The 24772-nt window shown below is 34.4% G+C and overlaps 4 protein-coding genes across 6 annotated transcripts; 1 reads left to right on the top strand and 3 right to left on the bottom strand.

The window, feature by feature from the left end:
* The first annotated feature begins 2504 nt into the window (after nt 1–2504).
* LOC18045504 lies at nt 2505–4389 on the top strand. 2 transcript variants are annotated; one of them, XM_006437129.2, is made up of 3 exons: nt 2505–3457; nt 3572–3670; nt 4107–4389. In XM_006437129.2, the coding sequence occupies exons 1-2, from the start codon at nt 2675–2677 to the stop codon at nt 3662–3664; spliced, it is 876 nt and encodes a 291-aa protein (XP_006437192.2). In that variant the 5' UTR covers nt 2505–2674; the 3' UTR covers nt 3665–3670; nt 4107–4389. The 2 variants fall into 2 exon arrangements, with proteins under 2 accessions (XP_006437192.2, XP_024042318.1); XM_024186550.1 differs by having other exon boundaries at nt 2505–3497.
* A 309-nt stretch (nt 4390–4698) lies between these two features.
* Nucleotides 4699–7070, bottom strand: LOC18045503 (peroxisomal and mitochondrial division factor 2). 2 transcript variants are annotated; one of them, XM_006437128.2, is made up of 3 exons: nt 6928–7070; nt 5943–6836; nt 4699–5114 (listed from the first exon to the last, which is right to left on the bottom strand). In XM_006437128.2, exon 2 carries the CDS (start codon nt 6833–6835, stop codon nt 5987–5989), a length of 849 nt encoding a protein of 282 aa, XP_006437191.1. In that variant the 5' UTR covers nt 6836; nt 6928–7070; the 3' UTR covers nt 4699–5114; nt 5943–5986. The 2 variants fall into 2 exon arrangements, with proteins under 2 accessions (XP_006437191.1, XP_024042509.1); XM_024186741.1 differs by lacking the exon at nt 4699–5114 and having other exon boundaries at nt 5701–6836; nt 6928–7069.
* A 4229-nt stretch (nt 7071–11299) lies between these two features.
* Nucleotides 11300–12113, bottom strand: LOC18045502 (transcription factor PAR1). Its single transcript, XM_006437126.2, has one exon. It carries the CDS (start codon nt 11846–11848, stop codon nt 11426–11428), a length of 423 nt encoding a protein of 140 aa, XP_006437189.1. The 5' UTR covers nt 11849–12113; the 3' UTR covers nt 11300–11425.
* A 5461-nt stretch (nt 12114–17574) lies between these two features.
* Nucleotides 17575–24527, bottom strand: LOC18044455 (mitogen-activated protein kinase 20). Its single transcript, XM_006437125.2, has 10 exons — nt 24058–24527; nt 22499–22907; nt 22055–22182; nt 21858–21917; nt 19952–20101; nt 19643–19798; nt 19304–19515; nt 19100–19201; nt 18571–18734; nt 17575–18493 (listed from the first exon to the last, which is right to left on the bottom strand). The coding sequence occupies exons 1-10, from the start codon at nt 24079–24081 to the stop codon at nt 18039–18041; spliced, it is 1860 nt and encodes a 619-aa protein (XP_006437188.1). The 5' UTR covers nt 24082–24527; the 3' UTR covers nt 17575–18038.
* Nucleotides 24528–24772: the final 245 nt, after the last annotated feature.

Here is a 24772-nt window from a genome sequence, read left to right as displayed (position 1 = left end):
TAAATTTGGGGGTTTGCCCGGGGCAAAATTTTTTTTTTGAAATTTTTTGGCCCCCCCTTTTTTTTTTTTTAATTTTTTTGGGGAAAATGGGGGGGGGGGCCCCCCCCCCCCCCCCCCCCCCCCAAATGTCTCAAAATTATAAATTTATGCTTATTGAATTGATTATTTCATAAATTTAAGTTCATATTTAATATATATATATATATATATATATCATCCATTTATAACTTTTAGTCCAATTGTAAAATTTATGTTTGGGCTGTGCCGGCAATGTTTTATTGCTGCCCCAAATTATATTTTGGATCAATTCTTTTGTTGTTGGACTTGAGCTAGATGCTTGGCCACTCGATCAAGGCCTATTTAGCATTGATGATTACTAGTTATTGACAAATTTTTAACCGTTTCACTTGTTTCAGTTAACAACTAATAGAATTGTGACAATACTACTATTATCGAAATAGTTTAACTTCTAAACTCTATTAGTACTAGTTTTGTGCCGTAATGTTAAAACCAAATCACTTTTATCCCAATCAGTTATTTAAAATTTTTTAAAAAAAAATTATCAACTAGCTACAACAATTATTAGCCTGTGTAACGCAGCGCAAGAAACATTTATAAAAGAATATACAATTAAATACAAATATTCTAAGCTAGTTCCTTTAATTTGTTCCTAAAAGTATTGCAGCGGCATACTCACCTTTTAAATTTGTTATTTTCTTCTTTCCTTGTTATGTAGAAAATCTTATTAATAAGACCACTTCATATAACCATTTCTCGCTGAGATTTGAATCGTTGGACATAACATTTTTTTATGTAAATTTGGATCTAATGCTAATTTAAATTGTACTTATCTTTTAATAATATTTTATCCCTTACCATTATGATTTAATTACATATTGTTTATTATCCAATAACTACCATCACAATATTACACAAGAATTAAGCACAGAGCTCAAATAACACCGCGTCAAAATCCTTTGGATGTATGGATGTGGCAATTTGGGTGAGAACTATAAAGTTTAAATTTAATCAATTTATTTAGTAATGTATATTTTATAAATGTCTAACAGGCCAATGGCCATTGTCATAAATATACATGTCAATTATTATTATTATTATTATTTCTAATGTGTTTCATAAAGTTTGAAATTTGTTTATATAACAAATTTCAAACTTTATATTTTACGTTTGTTTTAATTTTTAAGCATTGCTTTTATGGTTGTTGCAACAAAATCACAAATGATTACTCTATCTTTCAACCGTTTACTAACTAATTAACTGTCAAGAAACAGATTTCTTTTTTTGCTATTATATATAACAAGAATGATGAACCAAGCAGCAAGAAAATAATCGCATAGGGATTGAATTTAAATCACCATTTAATCAATCAATCAAAGCTTAATACACATCCACAGCAACCCACCAACAGCATGCAAAATAGGACAAAATTCATCACATTATTTATCATTGTATGTTCCTGCATCAGGCCTTGTCATCCGGCCGAGCAGCATCCAGTTTCAATCCCCAGGAAGATTTTCAACTTCTTTTTCCCGGTGGTGACGGTGGAGCTGAGGAACAACGTCACGCGGCACGTCCACGTCAAGTGTGGGGTCGAAGAATGGAAGGACGAATTGTTGGCGCTCGAGAGTGGTGAATCAATATCTTGGTCGTTCAGAGAAATTCTGTTTCCTCTGAAATGGTGTTACGTTCATGTTAATGACGATGTTCAGGGAGTTTTCTGGGCATCCCACGTGAGATTGCAATGCACTGACTGCCATTGGATCATTCAATCTGATGGGGTTTATTTTTACAGACAGAACTCCAGGAAATGGATCAAGAACCGTCTACTCTTTAGACCCCTCGGAGAGATCAAACCTTGATGAGAACGTATGTAAATATGCAGGTAACAGGTTCAGCTAGTTAGACATTGGTCTCTCGGCCGCAGAGAGAGCATGGAGATTCTAGTTAATCACCAATGCGTCGATTGATCAAAGATTATGTGTTACCATTGTTTTGGGATAGTCCCAGCTGGTTGATTCGTGTTTGATCATTCTTTTCAATGAATGTAATCCAATAGACATGGCAACTCAATGTGGCAACTTGGAAGTGTTGTTAGTTTGTCACTGATGTATGGTGCAATTGAATCAAATTGATGCTTAACTAGAACCAGATTCCAGCTGAGCTAATGTTTCATTAACTTTGGAAATTTTATAATTAAATTGTCCAACATATGAAAGAAATAGAAATGAAGGGGACGACTGAGATGTTTATTTTATTTTTGTATCTACCATTCCTAATTCCTTGGTTTCTTTGAAAATCCAGCTTCAGCTGACAGTCAAAAGAAAGTGACAAATAGAAATATCACCACTCCCCCATCTCCCATTCAACGCCTAATCTTCAATTATAACGTATATTTTCTCATTTCTTTATATCTTTTTTTTTCCATAATTTTCTTGATGGATATCTCTCCATGTCTCATGGATGATAATTTTCTTGATGGGTATCTCTCTATGTCTCATGGATTGACTTGTAGCAAAATCAGGATGCCACGATGAGCAGATTGTATGCGGTGGCTATTATGACAAATTTCTAAGTGTTGAAAAAGGAGGAGGATAAAGAGAGAGAGATATCATTTTACTGTTGTGTCATTAACTTCTGAAGAAATCATTACCAAATGGAAGAATCTTCAAACGGAAAACTGGGGGAGATCCAGAAAATGGAAACACAAGATAGGTATAGAGAAGTGTCTGGAGAGTTCAAAACTGAGGTTGAGGCTGGTTCTGCAAGAGCGACTTTGGTGACTTTGAATCCTGAGCCTGTGACTGAAACTCATAACAGAGATGATTCGTATGAGGCAGATTCTAATGAGTGCAGAACTGATCAGAAGGTGGATTCAAGGGAAATGGAGGAGAAAATTGTTAAAGACTCGAATGTTGATTCAGTTGAGCCTGAGGTTCATTCTCCATTTGAAAAGTTGATTGAAGGTGTAGAGGTACCTGTCGAGCAAGAAGAGGCTCTAGATGATGTTGCTGTATTGGAATCCACTGTAATTGAAGATAACCTATCGCTGTCTTCAGTTGAAACAAATAGGGATTCCAAGGTCATTGAGGAAGTAATTGTGCCTTGTTCGGATGCTAATGGTTGTTCTTCTCAAGGTGAGACAAAGGTGGTTTCCAATACAATAGAAGAAATACCAATAGCTTCATCTGATGAGGGGATGGTACAAATAGAGTGTCCTTCTCCTGATGACGATTGTGAAGTTCCTCCGGCTACAGTTGATGTGGTGCCGAAGGCAATTGACAATACGAATCTGCCAGCCTTGGAAAAGAATCCTGAAGAGTCATCAGCTACTGCTGATTTGGAATCAAAGGAAAAGGTTGACGAACCATTGAAGGAAGCTGCAAACGCTGGCTCTGCTGACAACGAGCCTGAGATTCCTGCAAGCACTGAAAATCAGGTTAAGAACTTTGCAACTCAGCCTAGATTGACATATCATGGTCAGTATGATCACGCAGGGCAAGGCACAATGCTACAATTGAATCTTTATTGTTGAATATTGTGTCTTATGCAGCCTGTTACACCTTTGAGTCAGCGCAGCATACAACCAACGTCATGGAGAAGCTGCTGTGGACTTCTTCAGATTCTGCATCGCTCTGACAGATAAATCAAGGTGAGCAGCAACACTTGTGGTGATTTTGTTTTCCAGATACTATTTTTAATTTGTTTTTCCTTCTGTGCACTTCGTGAAAGATTTTTAAGAATGAATTATACAATACTGGTTTCAAAAGGATAAGGCAACTTTAAGCCAAAAGTTTCTGCTCGTGGCCTATTTCTGTATCCTTATGGTTGGGCAATTTCTAAGCTGATCTCGTCCCATTTTGTCGGAGCTGGTGCCTGGAATCACTCCATTTTTCAGAGAAATTAAAGAATTATTTCTCATCAATTAGTTATAAAAACTTTACGATTTATCTTAAATCATTTTTTGAATGCAGGCAATCTAATAACATGTCTGAAACATCTTTTTGTGTTTCAAGCCATCTCCATCAAGTGATTATTTTTTTTCCGCTCCCTTTTTTGTTGCTTAAAAGATCTTTAATTCTTTATAGGAAGTGCTGTGAAACAAGAAAGCTTAAGGAATCCTAATTTTAAGTTTGATACAACATAAAGGTTGGGCTGATAACATTCTCCAGCATTTTTGGTGAAGTAATGATTGATTTCGGAGAAAGCATAAAAATATGAAGCATGTTAGTTCTGGGAGTGTGCGTGGGGTTTCTTCATCTGGTACCATTTTATGTAGTTTTAATTTCTCTAAATATTTCCTTGTTTCATAGTGATGATTGTAAAATTCTAATACCACTTATGACAAGTTTTAGAAGCCTATAAAACCAATTTGAGGGTGTTTTTGTTTTTATTGAGGTTTCTGCTATGGCTCGGGTTAATTTTGAGAACAAAGCAGCTCTTATGTCGAAGAAATTCTCATGTCCATCGATTGACATTGAGCCGGCAAGAAGGCAATATTGCTGTAATGAACAATTCAGCATAAATGAGAATACAAGACACGTCTAGGTTTTGAACCATAGCTGGTTCTTCCCATTCTCTCTGATTTCACTTCTTATAAAATAAAAAAGAAACCAAAGGACATCCAACCGCCAGAAATATACAGTAAGGCACGAAGTACGAAACTCTTCTAAGATTGGTCAAATGAGCTTATCTCCAATGTGTCATATTCAAATTACAGTACAACCAGTCGAGACAAAATAAACTAAACTAGTGCAAGAACGAACCATGTCTGAGTAGTAATATGTATTCGCCACATCAAGTTGCTATGCAGAAACACACAAGAAGAAAAGGTTTCCACAGCACATCAAGTGATGTAACCTATTAGGAAATGTCACACGCAAGGACCAAAATATAATGTGATCACGCTTGTAGTGCAGCCAGCACTAAATGTCATTTTTGCTTCACAAAGGAAAAGGCTCATTGTCAGGATCCAGCCGTAGGGACAATTCATGAAGTGGTACCTTATGAAATGAGTTTCCCTTGCCTGTAAGTGGAAACCTCATAGGATGGCAACAGCAACTTCCACAGGGGAGCCTTAAACTAAGGCAGGATCACTTGAAGGGAAATTGAAGAGAACCAGGAAAATGGAGAAAAGAAGGGAAACCAAAACAAAAGAGCTATTAGAAATAACTTCAAGCTATTGATCTGTCTTTGATTTAATCAGCTGATAAGCATTGGAAACTAGTCAAAAGGCCTAAATGATGCTGTCTCGAAATGCTTGTGCTTCAAGAAATTAAAATATCATGCAATTACACCAGTTACAAAATTCTATAGATAAAGCCTCCGACATGAAAAACTTCCAACATTTACGTGAACCTTGGGACGTTTTCTCGAAAAGAGTGTTCAACAAAAACACCAGGTATTAGGACTACTCAAGAGTGTGTTTTCAGTGACAGGTCAATTTTCTCCGAACCATAAATTGGTTTCACCAGTGCAAAATTATGAAATTAATCCCATACCATTCTAGCTGCTTAGCCTCACAAGGACAGCGCGAGCAATGCAACTAAACCAGACAATCAATTGTTAAGATGTCGAAGTTCCACTTTATTAACTGTATAATGATCCAACTTGTAATATCCAATACAAAAATCAGGCAAACAGCGAAATACAGAAATCTGAAGTAGCCCAACATGAAACATATATCAAATTCAACTAGGAATCATTTCTATAACTGCAACCAATCAAAATAAGAGAACTACATAGAATAGTTTGGTTTTCAGAAGAAAATGAGTTATCTGTGTCCAAATATCACAGCATCCAAATTATCATCAAACACCACAATCCATAAAAGGGCTCAAAAATATAGCCAAGCAAAGACATAAATCCTATCAATCAAAATTGAAAGTTTAACACATATTTGTAGTCTAAGGTCGTGCAGTCACCTCTTCAATTTTATCTCTTGCTCTCTATTTTGGGCAGCGTGCAATCACCTGCACCTAGCATAGCAAACACAAACCACAGCAGCGGCAGTAACAGCCGCAAGTGGCAACTGCCAGTTCAACCTACTGTCCTCTTCCTCGCCGTCACCATTTAGCTTAACAGCCCTCGCAGTCCCATTCACCCCATCCAAAGTCTTGTCTTTCAATCCAGCAATCACCTTCTCAGCCTCCTCAATCTCCTTCTGCCAAAGCAAAATCCTCTCTTCCATCTCCTTCACCGTTTGCTCCGCAGAGTTCTTCTCAGACTTACAGTTACCCAATTCAGACTCCAAATCATCAACTTTCTTCTTAAACCCAGAAATTTCTCTATCTTTCTCATCAAGTTTCTCCCTCATTTCCTCCTCAACCCTCACCCTTTTACTCTTCTCCTCCATCTCCCTCACTTCCAACAAGCCAACATTCCTCTCCAATTCCCTAACTTTCTTCTCACTCTCAACTTTCTCTTTCTTCAACCCATCAACTTCCCTCTCTAGTTCCTCCAATTTCACTCCTTTTTCGCCCAAAACCCTCTTCAACTCAGCCACCTCAGCACCCAATTCATCACCTTCACTCATCGAAGTCACCAAGTCATGCTGCAGCCGTGAAACCTCAATCTCCAATTCTTCGGCTCGAGCCGCAACCGACTCAAGAATCCTTTTATCTTCCTCTGATCCTTCAATCTCGATTGTAAGTTTCTTGATTGTGACCTTCATTTCCTTGTTCTCCAACTCTAAAGATTCCAGCTTTTTAGTTAGTTCCGTTACTTTGTTGTTGCTGCCGTCTTGATCCGGATCGAAGAAGTCCTCCGTCGTCTGATCGTCGACGCCATTGATCGCCACTGCTGTTGACTCCGCCATCCTGAAAAGAAAATGCTAACGCAATTGGATTATCAAAGATTGTATTGTATTGGGTGGGAACCAAATGAAAAGATAAAACGCAAAAGCTCTACCTTTCCTTTTAGAAAATCTCTGATTATGATTCTATTAGGGTTTCTGATTATTATTATTCTGCCCGAATTCTGAAAAAAAGAAAAATATCTCAAAAGGAAATTAACCCCAACGAATCATACAATGAGAAATAGACAGTTACAGATTATCAAACGCAGTTGGTTTTTTTTTTTTTTTTTGGAAATTTTTAATCTATCCCAAATAAATTGACATTTTACACCGCATTCTTAATAAATTTAACTTGTTGTACTGCACCCTAATTTTGTTATTTTCTCAGTTAAATTTAACGGTAGAGGGGTAAAATTAAAAGTTCATTATTTAAATTAATTTTAATAGGAATTCTCTTTATTACAATTGAAATAAAAATATTTAAAAAATTAAAAGAAAAATAATAGTGGTGACAATGTACATGTAATAAGAAATTTTTTTATTGCAATTAAAATAAAATTCTTTAAAAAATTAAAAGAAAAATAATAGTGGTGACAAATGTTGAAATGTACATGTAACAAGAAAATTTTTTTATTGTAATTGAAATAAAAATCTTTAAAAAATTAAAGGAAATAGTGGTGACAATGTATATGTAACAAAAAAAAATTTTTATTGCAATTAGAAAAAAAAAGGCTTAAAAAATTAAATGAGCTAAAAATTTTGGTTTTTTTCACATAGAGTGGCATTTTTATCATTCAATCAAAAGTTAGACGAAACCGTTAAAAATAACTGAAAAATTAACAAAATTGAGGATACGGTGTAATACATCAATTTTTTTAGGTGCGCGGTGTAAAATATCAATTTATTTGGAGTAGGTTAAAATTTTCCCTTTTTTTAAATCATATGAGTATGCCTCGCACGCACGTGCTTCACTAATTAGATATTTGGATTGGAATTTGGAATCTTTTGTCAGTACCAGCCAATAACGAGTCAGAAAAACTTCCTGAAACAAATTTTAGGTTACGCTGTAACAATGAATAACAATTTTTAGTTAAATTTGTTAAAACAATAAAGATTGTAAATAGAAATTGTTCAAGAATATCAGTTAACTAATTTCATAAATATAATATCTCAATTTAGTTAAAAGAAAAATCTGAAAGTTTTTCATTTTTAGTAGATAAAAAAGCTCTGAGGTCTAATTGAGGTTGATATTATGAACACGCATTGATATCACCTAAGTTTAAGTAATAATTCAACTTAAGAGTTAGTATTTAACAGGCGATATTCCCCATCTCGTCTAAATCTTAACACTTGTCATTTAAATGAAGTTCAATTAATCATGAGTACATTTTGATATTGGTATTTAGTGGGTGAAATTTCTTATTCCTATAAGTTCATCCCTCTTTTTTTGTCATGTTATTTATAGTTAAACAAGCAACTTTAAGGGTTATACCATATTATTATTGAATTGTAGTTGGCTTCATTTAAGTAGTACTATATTTATAAAGTTGGAATATAAAATTTATATTTTAATTGATATGACATACATACGGTTCTAGTATAAACTATTACGTGACAATGAAATGATAAATAATCACTCGACACACGATAATTTACTCTGAAGCTATATATAAAAATATGTATCTCAAATTTCTTTACATACAATTACAAAACTTAAATTACGAGTTTGAGTATTATTTATACTTATTACTGAGATAAACTTAAGAAACCCTCAAAGTGGGCTTTTCTTTTATTTAAAAAATATCAACGTGGGCTCGTGTGTATATCATCGGACTGCATATTTGCTCAGGGGGACCAAATGACAATTGACTACGAAGTATGAAAGACTCATCTACCATATTTGGTGTAATCTTTATTTGATGAGAATTCATGCATGGCTCCAATTTTAATCTCAATTTAGATTAGCTTCTTTCAAGTCTATTTTCACTTTTTAACTCTTCATCTTGACGGTTTTGACTCTTTCTTGAAGTCTATTTGAGCTCCCCTAGTTCTTGATAAGAACTCAGTCGAGTCCAGTGTGATTAATTTGACGATATGGAAAGAAGAAAGAGTCAGTCATGTGATGTCTCGTGCACCAACATTGTCATGTCTATAATCCATCAATTGCCTTATTTGAGCTCGTTTACTTTCTAGATGTTTTCTTCAAGATGATGCTTGAAAATTACCACGCATCTTATTTAACTAACTTCACCTAAATTATACTAATTTCTTCCCAAATTTAGTGAGAAGAGAATTGAAACTATAGGCCCTTTTTTTTGTACCGTAAAGGCTAAACTAACTATGACTATCCAATAGCATTAAACCCGATCTGTTTTTGTACATAATTTGTTATTATTGAAACAGAACAAAGAGTCAAAAGAACAACCAATTAAGTTATAACATACGCTCACTTAAGCGTTGTTTGGTATTGAGAAGTTGTAGTTTAAAAAGCTACAGTTACTATAGAAAAAAAAGTTGTAATTGTGAAATAAAAGTTAATCGTATGTAATAGATATAATTTTTAAATAATAATTTTAACAAAAATGATAAAAATGTAATAGATTTTTCATTATGGAAGTGTAAAATCAAATTAACTTAACTTTTAACCTACAACAACTAATATTTACTAAATACTTCAATACTGTAGTTTTTAAACTGCAACTGGTCAACCTCAATTTCAAATGAGGGTCTTAATTTATAACCACAAAATCCACTTATTTTGTGATTTCGGTTATGCACCTTAAAAGTGAGACAAGGTGAAGTTTGCACTTGAAATTCAATAATAATTTACCGTGAGGTGTTTTCCAATTTTCTGTAATACTAATAAACGCAAGTGGCCATTCAAAAGTTCTTTTCAATGAATAAAATTACTAATTTCATGCTTAATTATTCCAATTTCAGACTGCAATAATGTACGTTGATTTTCGATGGTTTAGGATAAGAGGAAGTAAACCATTACTAATGGGAATGAATACATCATCGCCACATTCTTAAGATCCAAACAAGAGTTTGAGCTTTTCTATATACATTATGAGAGTAGATTTACTTCTAAATACTTATAAGTAAATTACTTTAAAATTTCTACATATTTAGAAGTAGATTTGCTTTACTCCAGACTTTAAAATGTGAATTGCGATATCATAAGTTTGAGGCAAAAAATACTATTATTTCATAGCTATGAAGGTCGGACCTTTTTTAATTAATAATTCACACCAAAAAAAAAAAAAATACCGAAACCCTAGATTTATTAGAATTAGACCTTGATTTCGATTATTGAAACCACACAAAGACCTGCCATATGGTGATGACTGATGATTGTGACCAGTGTTAAATGTTTTCAATTTTTTTTAATAAATAAAGTTCATAAATAGGCAAATATATATTATTCAATTCATGATTAAAGAATGGATAAGGTTATTTATATTTTAAAAATTACTTTGAACACTACATATTACAAAAGTATCCATAATTTAATTCACCATTAAAGAGAATCTTACATGATTAAATAAATACATTACTCTTGACCCTTTCACTACATCAACATAAACAACCCTAATCCTAATTTTTATTTTTCTAATTTCTTTGTTATGCTTCTTGAAGTCCACATTATAATCAATTTTACACTATTATACACCTAAAAACATTTTAGAATGAGAAGTTTTGTTTCTTTATACATGGGCTTCCCTGCTGATGATGTTCCTGAAACTACCGAATTTAATAATTTTATAACTAAACAGTATATGTTGAATCAACTTTTACCTCCAATTCTACCACCATAAAAAATCATATTTGTAAGAACTCAAGGTTCCAATTTATCAAAAGTTTGTATTTCATATTTGTTAGTTCCCAACAGTCACAGGAGCATACCATCCAATTTTTGTAGCTCCTTTTTCTGCAGCAGGTTCAAGCATATCACTATTAAGCATCTATGCTATTTTGCACCCTCATCATTGTCCCTTCATTTGGAGCAAGAGCAACTAAACAGAGGTCAATGCCATTGTGTTAGAGCTGCAAGGGAGAGCACTGCCGGATAAATTCTTGGTATGAAATTTAATTTTCTGGGTTTATAGTGATGAACAAATTGAGGATTGTTTTGGTATTTTTAAGAATGTATTGGATAAAAATTCTTATAAAAGTCTCAAAAAGTGAGTGTCGCAAATAAGAGTGTTCAAAGAATTTTATAGAATACAATTAGCTCTACCCTCCAAGAATTTACTGAAAAGTGAGAATCGCATTAATATCTGAAAATTGCTATCCTTTCTAACATTGTAGCAAACTGAAACTATTTATCCTCTTTCCTAATTCCTTTCTTTCCTCTTCTTATCGCACTATCAAAATAATAAACATCTTAGAAAGCCAAAAAAAAGAAGAATAATAATAATAAACAAATAAATTAAGGGACATGCTTTTTCTCCCAACATTTGCAAAATAAATTTAACCAAAAAAAAAAAAGATTAAAAAAATAGACCAGAGAAATGGTGGGAAAATACAATTGGTCTGTCATGAAACTAATGAAGCCAACAAAGTCACCACAAGCAATTATCAATATCATCACTAATATTCAAAGATTCATCAAGCTCCAAATTTGCTCTTCTCCTTCTTCAACCCTTCAATAAAATTAGTAAGAACTTTCATGGCTTTAATCTGACATTGCAAAGCCAAAATGTAATCGGCAGTCTCTTCAAACAACTCGTCAACTCCTAGAGTTTCTCCTCCGGGCACAATCCTCTGCAATGCGAAAATCTTTGTCTCCAATAACTCTTCCTTACTCTGATCATCTTGATCTTCTTGAACCTTGTCCTTCTTCTGCTGCTGCTGCCGACGATGATGATAAGCGGCTGTGACGTCTCTTGTTGTTCTCTTCCTTCGGTTAACTAATTTCCGGTGAGCTTTACGTGCATTTTCATGATGACCCATCTGAGGTTTTTGGCTGGTTTTTATTTCTTTTATTTGAAATGCAGCTGTTGGGTTTATCTGTGTTTTAGTAGTCTCCATGATGGAAATGCAGAAGGAAAATGGAGGAGCTTGAGCTTGAGTTTGAGCTGGAGAAAAGGTGCTATTGCTGAAGCTAGGGTTGTGTTGTGGTGTTAAGAAGCTACGCTAATGAATGAGGGGGTGATGGTGATAAATTATTGTTGAGTTCTAGAAATGTCAATGCCAACGAAGCGGAGGGGCCACTTAGTTTTTGGCTTTCGAAGTTTTGTTTGGAGTTGGGAGGTGACGTCCACGATCCTTTATCTTCGCGTGGTCATGGTGAGGATATGAGCCAATGAGTGCTTGCATGTGCCATGTAGAGGCATTATCACAAATCCAAAAAGCATACAAAGTCCCACTTGCATGCCTTTTTTTTTGGGTGGGGGGGGGGGGGGGGGGGGTTGGTCTTCCATTTTTAAGTCAATGGTAATAGATTTCGTAAACATTTATAATTTCATTTATTATATAATTCAATGTAATTCTCTTTTTAAATGTACACTCATACAGTGGTAACCAATGAGTAAATTTCACATTTGTGCTCTTGTTCGACTTGAACCTGCTGTAAAGAATGACACAGAGGTTTATTCATGAGTAATTTTATTACGCTTTTTTACAGGGATGATTTTCCCTTGTGTTTTCTCTTCCAGTAGGGATGGAAATGGAAGGGAAAATGACTGACATTTCTATACATATTTCTGATATTCTCCATATATCCTCGTCTCTATCAGAATTTCTTCAAGGAATATTCATCTCCTTCCCGAATAATAACAGGAGATCTCTGAATGTCTCTGATATCTAAATAATTAATATGTTTTCAATTTTTTATTTTAATTCAATTATATTAAAATAAAAAATTTAAATAAAAGTAGAGTTAAGGTCAACATGATTTTTTTATTAAATAAAAGTTTAAAATATTTAATGAATATTACAATTAAAAAGTTTTAGGCCAACATGATCATATCCGGTCTTTTTAATATTCTAAATATAAATTTAAGACTACAATTGGTCGACTACGCCCAAAAATTTAATAATAGAAATACTTTGGTATTTGTTATTTATACCAATATTTAATATTTTATCATTTATATTTTATTATTTATTCACTAATAATTTTAAAAAATTAAAATTAAAATGGGAAAATGGAGAGGGCATGAGGTGCCCGTCTCTTCCCCGAATAAAAAACTGGGTAAAAAATCGTCTCCATCTCTTTCATGAATAAGAAATTATGTATAAATTTATCCTTATATCCTCTCCAAATGAAAAAAAAAATTCCCGAAGGTCCCCATCCCCATAGGAATTTCTACCATCCCTATCTTTTAGTGTCGCGAAGCTTCCCATCTAATGGAGAGGCGATGTTGGAAAATGGAAAGTGTGGTTCTAGTACTATATTTTGTGCTTTCTTTTATTGAAAGGAGTGGACCAAATTTGATAGATTTTTTAGCCCCTCCTTCCACTATAATTCAAAAATGGGTGCCTAACTAGAAAAAAAAAAAAAATTACTTGAAATAAGACAGTAAAGTTCTGAGAGTTTGTTTTGTCTCATTGTTTCAATGTTTTTATGTTGTTAAATAAACTCATTGGATTTCTCATTCAAAATGTTTTTTGTTTATATCTCAAACTACATTGATCATTTACGTAGATCTTGTATGTGCTTTGGAGTTTTTTTTTTTTTTTTTCGAATGAAGTCTTCATCTACATTAGTTAAGATGGGTCGAGAAGTGTAAAGAAGTAATCAAACTTATAGATTTTCTCCTTATTATCATTAGAATGTAGTTGTGAAGTCATTCGTTATTTTTTTTTTGCAAAAAAAAAAATATAATAAACGAAATTAGTTTTATGTTGTTAGTGTTATCATGTATTTAAGGAAAAAAAATTAAAATACATAAAAAATATTATATTAATAAGTAAATAATATTATGACATGTATATATTTATTTTAAAAAATTATAAATTACGATTAATTAATTATTTTATTTTTAATGTGTTCTAAAATTCTCAGTATTCTAGCAGTCGTGAGCTGTGACTTACTACCACCCAATATTGGCTATAATTTTCGCCCATACTTAATGCAATTTGCTCCCCTATCAACGAAAAAGTTTCAAGCACTCCTTAACTCACATCACTATCAGATAAACATTCGATTACATGGATAATTAGAATACTTTGAGCAATTCCCACGCGCAGACGGATGGCGAGTGTGCGAGGTCCTAATCGTTGGATGATCGATCACCTGCGAAGAGTGGGGAGGAAAAAAATGGTCCCACAAAACACAAAAACAAAGGGGAAAGAAAGAAAGAAAGGGGAGCACATGTGATCACATGATTTTCTTGAACCTAACACCACCCATGTGCTCTCCTTCGATCTATAATCAATACCATTGGCATGGATGCCACGTGGAATCTTTTATTCATCGGCCCCACCTAGAGCCCCGCGAAAAAATAAAAAAGTTAAAAAAAAATTTCCCATATTCATTTTTATTTTTGATAAACGGTGGTGATGGCAACGGTGAGTGTTGATGTTTCGAAGAAGGAAACAAAAGCCGTCGGGATTGTGCGTGAGATCTTGTTGTGTTGGGCATATGGGGCTCCATGTGATCAGAATCACCTAATCCTTTTGTCTTTTAAGCACTACACCATGTTTTCATTTTTTTTTTTTTTTACTATTTTTTTAATTCCAAAATTTTCTTGGATCTCTATAATCCCATATTTTGTTTTGCACATTTGTATTTGTTAATTTTTTTTTTTTTTGGGAATCCGTACTCATTCCGAGTACAAAATCATATAATACACATTGATCAATTGTTATCATTTATTCATTTTTATCACCCTTCTTCTTCGATATGATTCAAATTAGCACTACTATGATAAACTACTAATGAAAGAGCATTATTTATGCGTCAATGTATTTGTAACTTTAATGAAACCTTTACACCTAATGATGCATGGTTAAAAGTTCCCTTTCTAATAAAGTCGTCAACATTGATCGCAAGGTTAATGTGGTAGGAAGGGCAAAATATCTTAGTACATAATTTCCTTTCTCATCATTCATTGAGAAAAATCTATGCATACAATCATAAATCTATCAAAATCCGAGATAAGTTTTTTTAAATTATCTTGTAATTAACAATGTACTCAAATTCCACCTATGTAAGTGGAAAAAAAAAGAAGTGGTTAAACAGTTAATTATTACAGAAAGAATTACGTACGTCGAATACATTATCTGAACATATCGAGGTAGTGCGTTTGATTAATAAAACCTATCATATACGACTTAATTTTTTTCTTTACTTATTGAGTGGTTCTCGTCATCAACACATTTACCTCAGTATTTATATATGACATCACTCTTCTTTTTTTACCACAAGCAATCAAATGGCATCCTCACAAACGAATTTAAAAGTTTAATGCTGCAGAAAAGAAACGTGGACTTAATTTGCTCCTCAATTTTGGTTAATATGAACTCTCGATAGAAATGAAATAATGCAGAGATAACTATTGATGCAACACCCGAAATAATAATAATAATAATAACTTTCAGGAATTATATACTTGTAACAACGCAATGACACATTATTAGCACTTTAGCATATAGCCATACCTGTATTATATTATTTATAAGCAATTAGATGGGAAAGAAATCGTCTCTATTCACAGTTGAAAACCAAAAGCTTTCCTCGTCTTGATGGCCATGATAGTCCTTGATTATCAATTGAGAAACACTATTTGAATAACAGTAAGAGAATAAGAAGATAAAATTAGGTAATAGTATTTATATACTACAATATTATTATAATACAGATAGTATTTATATTTTAATCTTTACATTATCTTGCTGCTGTTCAAATGTCTCCCTGCTGTTCAAATAGCTGAGCACTTTCCGATTTCTGCATAAATTCTTGGATGGTATCTTGTGTCTGAGCTGTCTGATTTCCAAATAGATGTAAAGGGCGCAAGTGGGTCCTGATTTGATGGGATCTGACGGGACAACGCATGCATGCATGATGCATATGGACATAATTTAAAGATGCTACGGTGCGATGCATTGAATAATGATGGCTTGTGCCTTATTGGTGTATGAATATATCGGTAGATACGTTCTAGCTGAATGGCAATGGCATGAAATGAATTGAACCCCATTTCCAACAAATTATAAATGAATTGAAATCACTGTAAGTAATGGTTATGGCCTGCGACTGAGAGTCAGAGATTGTTGCACCATTGCTTTGCTTTTGCCTGCCCTTTCATTTATTCGCACCACCCTCCCCATGCCCCATGTCCTAAATCTTTACTGTTCTTTGCCTTTACTTTTATTTATTTATATTTGGTCTCTTACTCTCTTAGTCTCTTTCTAGTTTAAAAGAAAAAAATGATAAATCACTAAAAAAATGATAAATCACTTTCCCTCTATTTTTTTTAAAAAATAGAGAATCTATTTTAAAATCTTTCTGCTTTTTAGGGAATCTATTTTAAAATTCTAAGAAAAACATGTTTTTTCAGCTTAATTTTAGAATAAATTTCCTAAATAGCGAGGCATCGACTTGGAGCACCCCCAACGGTCTAAGAAATGTCCCAGAAGAGAAAAACCGAGTTACTTTTGGAGAAAAACCCAACTTCTCATCTCGAACCCGTAAGCCAAAGGTTATAGCACACCAATTTTGGGTCTTTTTCATGGGCCTCCCCTCAGAGAGTTTTTTTTGAGAATTTATTTCAAAATTAGGCAAAAAATATTGGATTTTTCTTAGAATTTTGGAAAAAATTCTACCAAAACTATTTCAGAGCCCCAAAATGACTCTCCTTTTTTCTGGTGGCATCACGTTGCCCGTGGGAAGGCGCGTGTGAACTTATTAAATTTTTTTTCTAAAAGGTGAATTTATAAAAATGATGAGAGCTGAAATATCTCGACCCACCCTTATCATATCATATTGTAAAGGATTTGAAGGCCCACAATCATGCCCTTGAGGTCTTGAAATTTTGACCCAAGTTTTTGCATGCACCTCCCCGCGGGCGAATGCAATGCCATCGGAAAAAACAGGAGACCGTTTGGAGCCCTGGGACAATTAATTTCTTTTCAAAACATTTAAAATATCTTTTTGAAATCCAAACACAAGGGTTGCACTAATACAAAATTAATATGAAAGATTCAATAAATTTTATATCCCATAGGTGATTGTCAAGATTTTTTATTTAACTAACCATTCGAGTTTGAATACTGAGGGGTGAGACGCAAAAAATTCAATATGAACTTTACCCAACGCCTTTCTGCATCTGAGATTTTCCCAATGCCTACTCCGTATCATTTTAGAAGTTTCTTTTTTAAAAAATCAGTTTTTTTTAATACATTGTAAATAGATTAGTTTTGTAAAATAAATTCAGAAAGAAATCAATAATTACATTGCAAAAAAAAAAAAAAACTTTCTTTCTTCAATTAAAATTTAAATTGTAGGTCTCATGTAATCATATGTAAAATATAATTATTAGAATTAAGCAAAAAGAGTAGGAATATAATTGGTGTCATGTTGATGTTTCAGCTTTCAAGAGAAGAAACCTGATTACACATTAAAGTGAGATATAATTTAATTATAAATGTCTACATTTGGTTTAGGTTTAGAGCGGCTGTCCTAAAAAGTCTGGCAGTTCTGGCCCGCCCTATACAACCGTTTTTCTGGTTTCTCTTCATAATTTCGTTATAAAATCTGTGATACAATTAGGCCTTTTTGGCTTTTTACATACCAATAATTTCCGAGACAATAGAGCAAAGTTATCTCTCACTTCAGTAATTTAATGAGATGCCCAATGAATAGACAATTGTCACAGATAAATCCAACAAAGTGAAAATTTCAGATTTACAGATGAATTACCAAGAGGGCCAGAACTTTCGGTATATTTGAAGCCTTTTCATTTTATCATTAAAATGAATCCACATGAACTTCCCATTTGAAATATGTTTCAAGAGAGGAGAGAGAGAATTATTTTTCTTTAAGGATGGAATTGTATAATTTCACTAACATATCATTTCTTATAAACAAACTTTTACTAGCGCCTAAGACAAACCTGAGAAAAGCTAGCTCTTTGAAGGAGTGGACAAACCTGAACTCGCATATTTTACACATCCTACTGCTCAATCCGCATTTTCTAGTTTTGTCCCAATGCCTTCAAAGAACCCTTCACTGTCAATTACTCAAACTTTACTGAAACTGCCTCTAGTCCTTTGGCTAATACATCCTCGTTGTCATACCATACTGAACCGTTCCAATCTTTCTGTGAGCGGCAGCTGTTGCTGCAGCAGCAGTGGCAGCAGCACCAACCCCACCATACTGAGATTTTGTCTGCAACAAATTTGTGTCAATGGAGATTTGGTCTTCTATGTGTTCCACCTTGTTCACCCCTGCTCGTGTCATAAAAAAGGGATTGGAGTCGATGTTGATAGCTATGTCTGTTGCAAATTTGGCCGCCATGCCACATTGAGGAACATGTTTCACCTGTGAAGGCATTTCCCTCTCAGAATCCATTTCTTGCTTTCCTGTACTAGATTTGCGGTAGCAATAAGCAGCAGGGACTGCCTGAGGGAGCACTGTGCTTCTGATAAATGTTCTTGGATCATAAGCATCTCTCCTGACACTTGCATTCTCATATGGCACAACTGGTCCCACAACCTTTCCTGGTTTGGCTGAAGAGAACAGCAAGTTTAATTCCAATCAACTCAATAGAGTCACTATAACATTTACCATGCAAGAGTAATAATACCTAATGGAAATCTTTGTTGTGCTGGCAAGGTCCTCGACAAATTTGCAGGAATTCCTTCTGACTCCTTGGAATTTTTGTTGAATACCTCTTCTGCAGCCTGCCGATCTCTGGAAAGGTTCTGCTGTTCCTTTGGAGGAACTGTATTTGAATGCACAATTGTTGACCTGCAATCATCAAAGTTAATCAAATCGGTCTTTATTCCTTGGGCTATCTGAAGTAAAGCAAACATCTCTCAAGCAAGAAATCTGTATCCTTGCAATACTGGTTAACCAGTTAGAACAGCCAGAACTGAAAGAAAATCCTCTGTAGAGGGGATTTCATTTGATATAGAAGAAACTGAAAGAAAATGTGATTTAGTAGGGTGCTTCAAGATGCCATTATATTACAGACTATCAAAACCTATAACTGACTATCTAGTCAAAGAGCATTAGTAAAGAAGAATTCATTGATTGATCCTTTGTTATCAACAAGTTATGGATGCTGTATATTTTCATGAACAAGAAGAATCTGCAAAACCAGAGTGTCCTACCTTGGAAGAGATACATGCTTTCTTTCGGGCGGGATTACCGGCCCACTTTTACCTACATTTTCCTCAAGATGTGCAAACTGCTTTCTGAACTGATCAACAGCACTGTAGATAAAATAACACCAAAAATCAGCATGAAGTAGAGACAAAAAAACATGTGACATATTTTTAATATCAAAACTAAATAGTGACTGAGAAAGTTATAACCTGGGATAGAGGAAATTAGTCCTCTCGGTTCCATTCATATAATCCTTTAGCAATTGAGGATGGTATTCCAATATCTCTCGGAAAATTAGTTCCCGTATGTCCTCCTTTGTGACCCTCCGTCTCTCAAATTCAAACTCCATCTTCGAAATTGGCTGACAGGATGGCTCCCTTTCAACTTTAGACAACCCTTTAAAATAGGGATCTGCAAGTGCCTGATAAAACACCAAACAAGAAAATTTCAACAAATATTCTTGTGGTTAATATTAAGTCAAGATATGACAATAAATGAGAATGACAAAACATGCTGTGTAACAATTCATAATCTAACACTAAGATAACCTCTTCAGCAGTTGGCCGGTCTTTTGGGTCAAAGGCAAGCAGCCTTTCCAACAGTCGAAGTGCTGAAGGATCTGCATTTGGAAATTTTTGTGAAAACTGAACCGGCTGTTTTTTCCTCATGCTGGTTAGGTATCTCCTTGCCTTGTCATTTCGAACCTGAATCCAGAAAGTAAGACATCAGAACCACAGACCTTTCTCTCCCTTGTCTTCCTTGGAAGGGGGCATGGGGTTGGGGGAATAAATTCTAATCAAATAATTCAAACTTTGAACACCATAACCAAATGACAGACAAATGAATTATTTGACTACCCGAGAGATTGTGTCTAACGAAGGTGTCCCAAGCAGATCTGTCATCAAGTCCAATTGGTGAACAACATTTTTTCCAGGGAAAAGTGGCTTCCCTGTTAGAACTTCAGCAAAGATGCAACCTATGCTCCATATGTCAATGGCTGGTGTATACTGCAAGCGAATGCAATCACAGATAATGGTGACTTCAAGTTATACTATAGGTAGAATTAAGCTTTAAAAAAGTAGTGGAACAAGCATACATGGCTTGCAATATTCTAAGACAACAAAAAGAATAGAAAAAGATGACAATTTGAACCTCAATGCTTCCTCTCCTATGTTCCTATGTTAGCGTGTCATTAGATTTAGATGGTGAATGGAATCTCTCTCACAGTACAACTGTGAGCATGCCTAACCAACACCAGCTTCAGGTATACATTACAACTCCTTAAAACTTGATGACCATGAATGCAGAAACAATAGAACATCAAGATAAATCTTGCTTGTGTCAACTAGTAGCTTGAAGTTACTTTTTGTGCATGATGTAGATTGTCTTTTTTAAAAACTTCTGTTGACATATGGTCTCAGTCTGCGACAGAACAAGTTACAATCAATGTACCACATTGAAAATCCAACTCCCTCTCAGACTCTCCATCTATCATCATATATCAGAAACATTCAAGTGCTGTAGAGACACAGCCAGAACAATCAGAAAAAGTGAAATCTGCTAAGCTACAATTCTATCCCATCTTGCAGCCTTCCCTATTGGAACTGATGGAAGTCGAACCAACTCACGTGGATCATAATGCATCCAAGAACTGATGGAAGTTGAACCAACCACAAGTTCAGCCCCTTTGAAATGCCAAAACATCATTCTTTAATTGGGTGTAAATGCATACATCAGCAAATATAATGCCAAGCACCACCATGTATCGATGATTTCTCCAATCTGTTTCACAAAAAGAGGCTAAAATGCCACTTTTGATCGACGAAATATGGATAAAGTTGACCATGCAGCTGAATAATATTGCTTCACGGACCTACTAAATAAGCTATAAGTAAATTGATTTGACAGAGAAATAATAGATGGAATCCCTTTATGTTATCTGGAACCTGGGATTCACGGGATATATAATGTGTTTTGAACAATAGAATTCTATTTGCAAGTATGCGTTTACACTTTCTTCAACATTCTAACATGAGTAACAACTAAAAGAAAGACGCTATTAGCCATTTAAAATTCCTAAATGATAGAAAATGTCTCTTGCATCCAAATTGATCTCTTGCAGTGATGGTGCATGAAACTCCATCAATCCCGCGTTTATGGGTCATGTGACTACTGGGCAGCTGCTATCAAATGATACTGCATAAAGTTTTCTCTATATTCTAATTCTACACTAAATAAAATCAATGTACGAAATCCTGAGCAGCCAATCAATTAGAAGCCATGAACGAAAAAGTTGTAATTCGGGAAACCTTTTCTTCTTTTTTTTCCCCCTACACTAAATAAAATCAACACATGAAATGCTGAGTAGCCAATCAGTTAGAATCCATCAAGGAAAAAGTTGTCATTCAGGAAACCATTTTTTTTAACCTTGCAATCTGAAGCAGCAACATGTCACTTATGGAACATAGAAGCCCAATATTTTTAAATTTTTCTGATACCCAAACTGGTTATACATTGTCAACCTAAAATCTCAACCCAAAACACTCAATATTGTGGTCACATACTAGGCACCTTACCCATTCATGAGCTACTACATGATCCATCAATAAAGAACTTCATAGGCGAAAATACAACATCCAGTAAAGGATCTACAAAATGTCATGGTCCAAAACTAGCACAAAACTATGCTAGTATTATTGTTTTGTTTTCATAAGACACCATGGCTGTCAACACTTCATTGGAAACAAGCGGGGGAAGCCATACCTTAGAAAAAAAGGATCCACAAAGCTCTGGAGCTCTATACCATCTTGTAGCAACATAATCCTGCAGAAATACCATAAAAGAACAAGAAATATGAGTTCCTATATTCAGAAAAAAAAGAACACAAGACATATAAATTTGGTAAGACAGTAATTTAACAATAATCAGAAAGGTTATATATAAACATACAAATGACATACCGTCCAGAAAATTGTAGTAGGTGTATCATTGAACGCAACTCTTGCTAGCCCAAAATCACAAATTTTAAGCTTACAGTTTGCATTTGCCAATATATTCTTTGGTTTTAGATCTCGATGGTAGACATTTGCTGCAACCAAGTAGATAACTATTAGATAGACATAAAAAAAAGGGAGCAAGAGAATAAAGGAAATGACAACATAGAATGACAGCAAGATATTATCCAAACTCAAGGGAGCAAGCATAACTAGATGAAAACAGGTCACAGACAGAAAGGCAATACCAGATTGTTGTGTCTTAAAAATAGTAAAACCGCAGCAATAATTATTTTTTTGCAACTACTACATACGTCATCCACAATTATGTCAACCAGTCAACTCAATTTTTGTTATTAATTAAGCAATAATGCCAGACACTGACAAAAAAGTTTGTAGTACGTAGATTACCTGTGTGAATATATTTTAGCGCACGCAAGAGCTGGTAAAGGAAGAACTGATAGTGCTCTCGTGTCAAATCATCATTGGCTTTGATGACTTGATGGAGGTCTGACTCCATGAGCTCAAAAACAACATAAATATCTTTAAAGTCCCTCCTCGAAGGGGGAAGCATAATGTGTTTGATTTCAACAATATCAGGATGTCGTAAAAGTCTAAGTAGTTTTATCTCCCGAAGAATGCGAGCAGCATCAGATATGTGTTCGAAAATATCGTGTATCTTCTTTATTGCCACTTTCTCACCAGTATGAGTGTCAATTGCTGAGCAAACAACACCATAACTACCTTTCCCAATAACTTCCTGAATTTTGTACCTACTGGCGTCACCATATTCAGAGAAAAACTCCATCTCCGGAGAATTCTGCAACATAGAAAAACCCAAGTGGCCAAACTAGGTTAGCATACCAGTGCAAGTAGCTAGTACTGACAGACTTATATCCACAGATACATGATATTAAGCCAACATGACTATTCAAATTCAAATTCATCGCTCGTAAAAATTGAAAATCTTTTGTAAGTTAGACATGAACACTTATTATGACAGGGGACCTGCCCAGCAACAAAACAAAGCTTGAATAAGCAGGATAAAAAGATAGTCACAAATCGCTTTTATCTACGATAACTTCATACTTCTCTTATTCTTCTTAAAATTATTAAATATTTCTTGCCGCTACGTATATTGTTCTATGTTCAAAAGCATGTCAACCAAAGATCAAAATCACATCTTGTACATCTCCAATTCATGAACATACGATACAGCAGCAAGTGAAAATATGTTTTAGAAAAGTGATGTCTAAGAAGAAAGCAATGGATTCCCTTAGTTCGCATTTGGCTGAATAAACGGTCCATTACATTATATGTTATCTAGATTGAATTCTCTCATAATCGAAATTCCAAATATGTTTTGAAATTGCTGAAGGTATAGAATTTTATGACAAGATGAGAATTAACACAGTTCTGAAAAAAGTACATTAAAAAAAAAAATCTAATTCAACATTTTAACTAAAACACAAAATCTGATAAATCCATTCCACGAGCAGACAATCATACATGTATCTAATTAGTAACTATACATGAACACAAATCAAAACCTCAAAGAGCACGGAGCATGTTCAGAGAAGCACACAAAAGGATCCAAGCAAAGATCCAAGGAAGCATACACAAAAGTAAGATCAAGCTCACATATTTTGTAAATGTCAGGATGAAAAAAAAAAATTTATCCACTCACAGCAATAAATGAATAAACAAATAAAACAGAAAGAGTAAACAGACAGCGAGTACTAGAGAGCGAGAGAGAGAGGACAGAATCAGGTCCGCTTTTAGATAGATACACAAACACACAGAGCACATAGCAGCATCTAATGAGATCAGATTCAAGCATTGAATTCAATTTTAAAAAAGAAAAAAAAAAGTAAATTCGCATTTAATTATGCTGTTTTCCATTAACAAAAAATATAATAATAATAACGCATAATCAAATCAATACACAAAAAAAAAGAAAGAAAATCAACCTTCTTGCGGTGATCTTGCTGCATAATTTAGTTGAAAACTGAACAAAATAATTTAAGCAACGGAGAGATAATGAAGTGAAAATTGAAAATGTTTTATTTTCAGAAATGTGGAGATTCAAATTAGCCGCATTTGCCCCATCTGCCTCTGCTCCTGATGACAAGGCCGCAGTCCCACCACAATCCTCTCCTCATACGACTCTCACTCACAACCGAATAACCATTGCCCTCAACTAACATAAATATGATCAACACGAGCGAGCAGGTTTACAGGTACTGCGATCTTGAACCGCACTTAAGCTTTGCTTTTAATTTTTTTTTAAAAGCGACCGCCAGACGACGACGTTGAGTGTAGATGCTGCAAGATCTCAACACCGACAGTAGGGAGAAGCAAGCTCCGCATACAATATATGTGAGAGAGAGAAATATTTTTTTTTCAATTGAATGTATTTTTGTCGTGAATCTAGGAATATATACAGAGTGTTATTAATTTCCCATCTTTTTAGTAATTTTTTTTCTTTTTAAATGCTTATCCAATTACAAATTTTTTTTTAAAAAAATACGGATAATGCGAGTTAAGTACGGTAGTAGTGGCATTGATGTGTAATTAGCGGTGAAGTTTAGGGGTGAATTGAGAGATTCGTTCTTTTGTTTGGGCGGGGTGCCGGGTGGGAGGCCGAGAGAATTTCGGGAATCTCTTTTCTGTTTCCAGAATTAA

Source organism: Citrus clementina, unplaced genomic scaffold (genome assembly GCF_000493195.1).
Source record: "Citrus clementina cultivar Clemenules unplaced genomic scaffold, Citrus_clementina_v1.0 scaffold_4, whole genome shotgun sequence".
NCBI lineage: Eukaryota > Viridiplantae > Streptophyta > Magnoliopsida > Sapindales > Rutaceae > Citrus > Citrus x clementina.
This window is presented reverse-complemented; position numbering and strand designations above follow the sequence as displayed.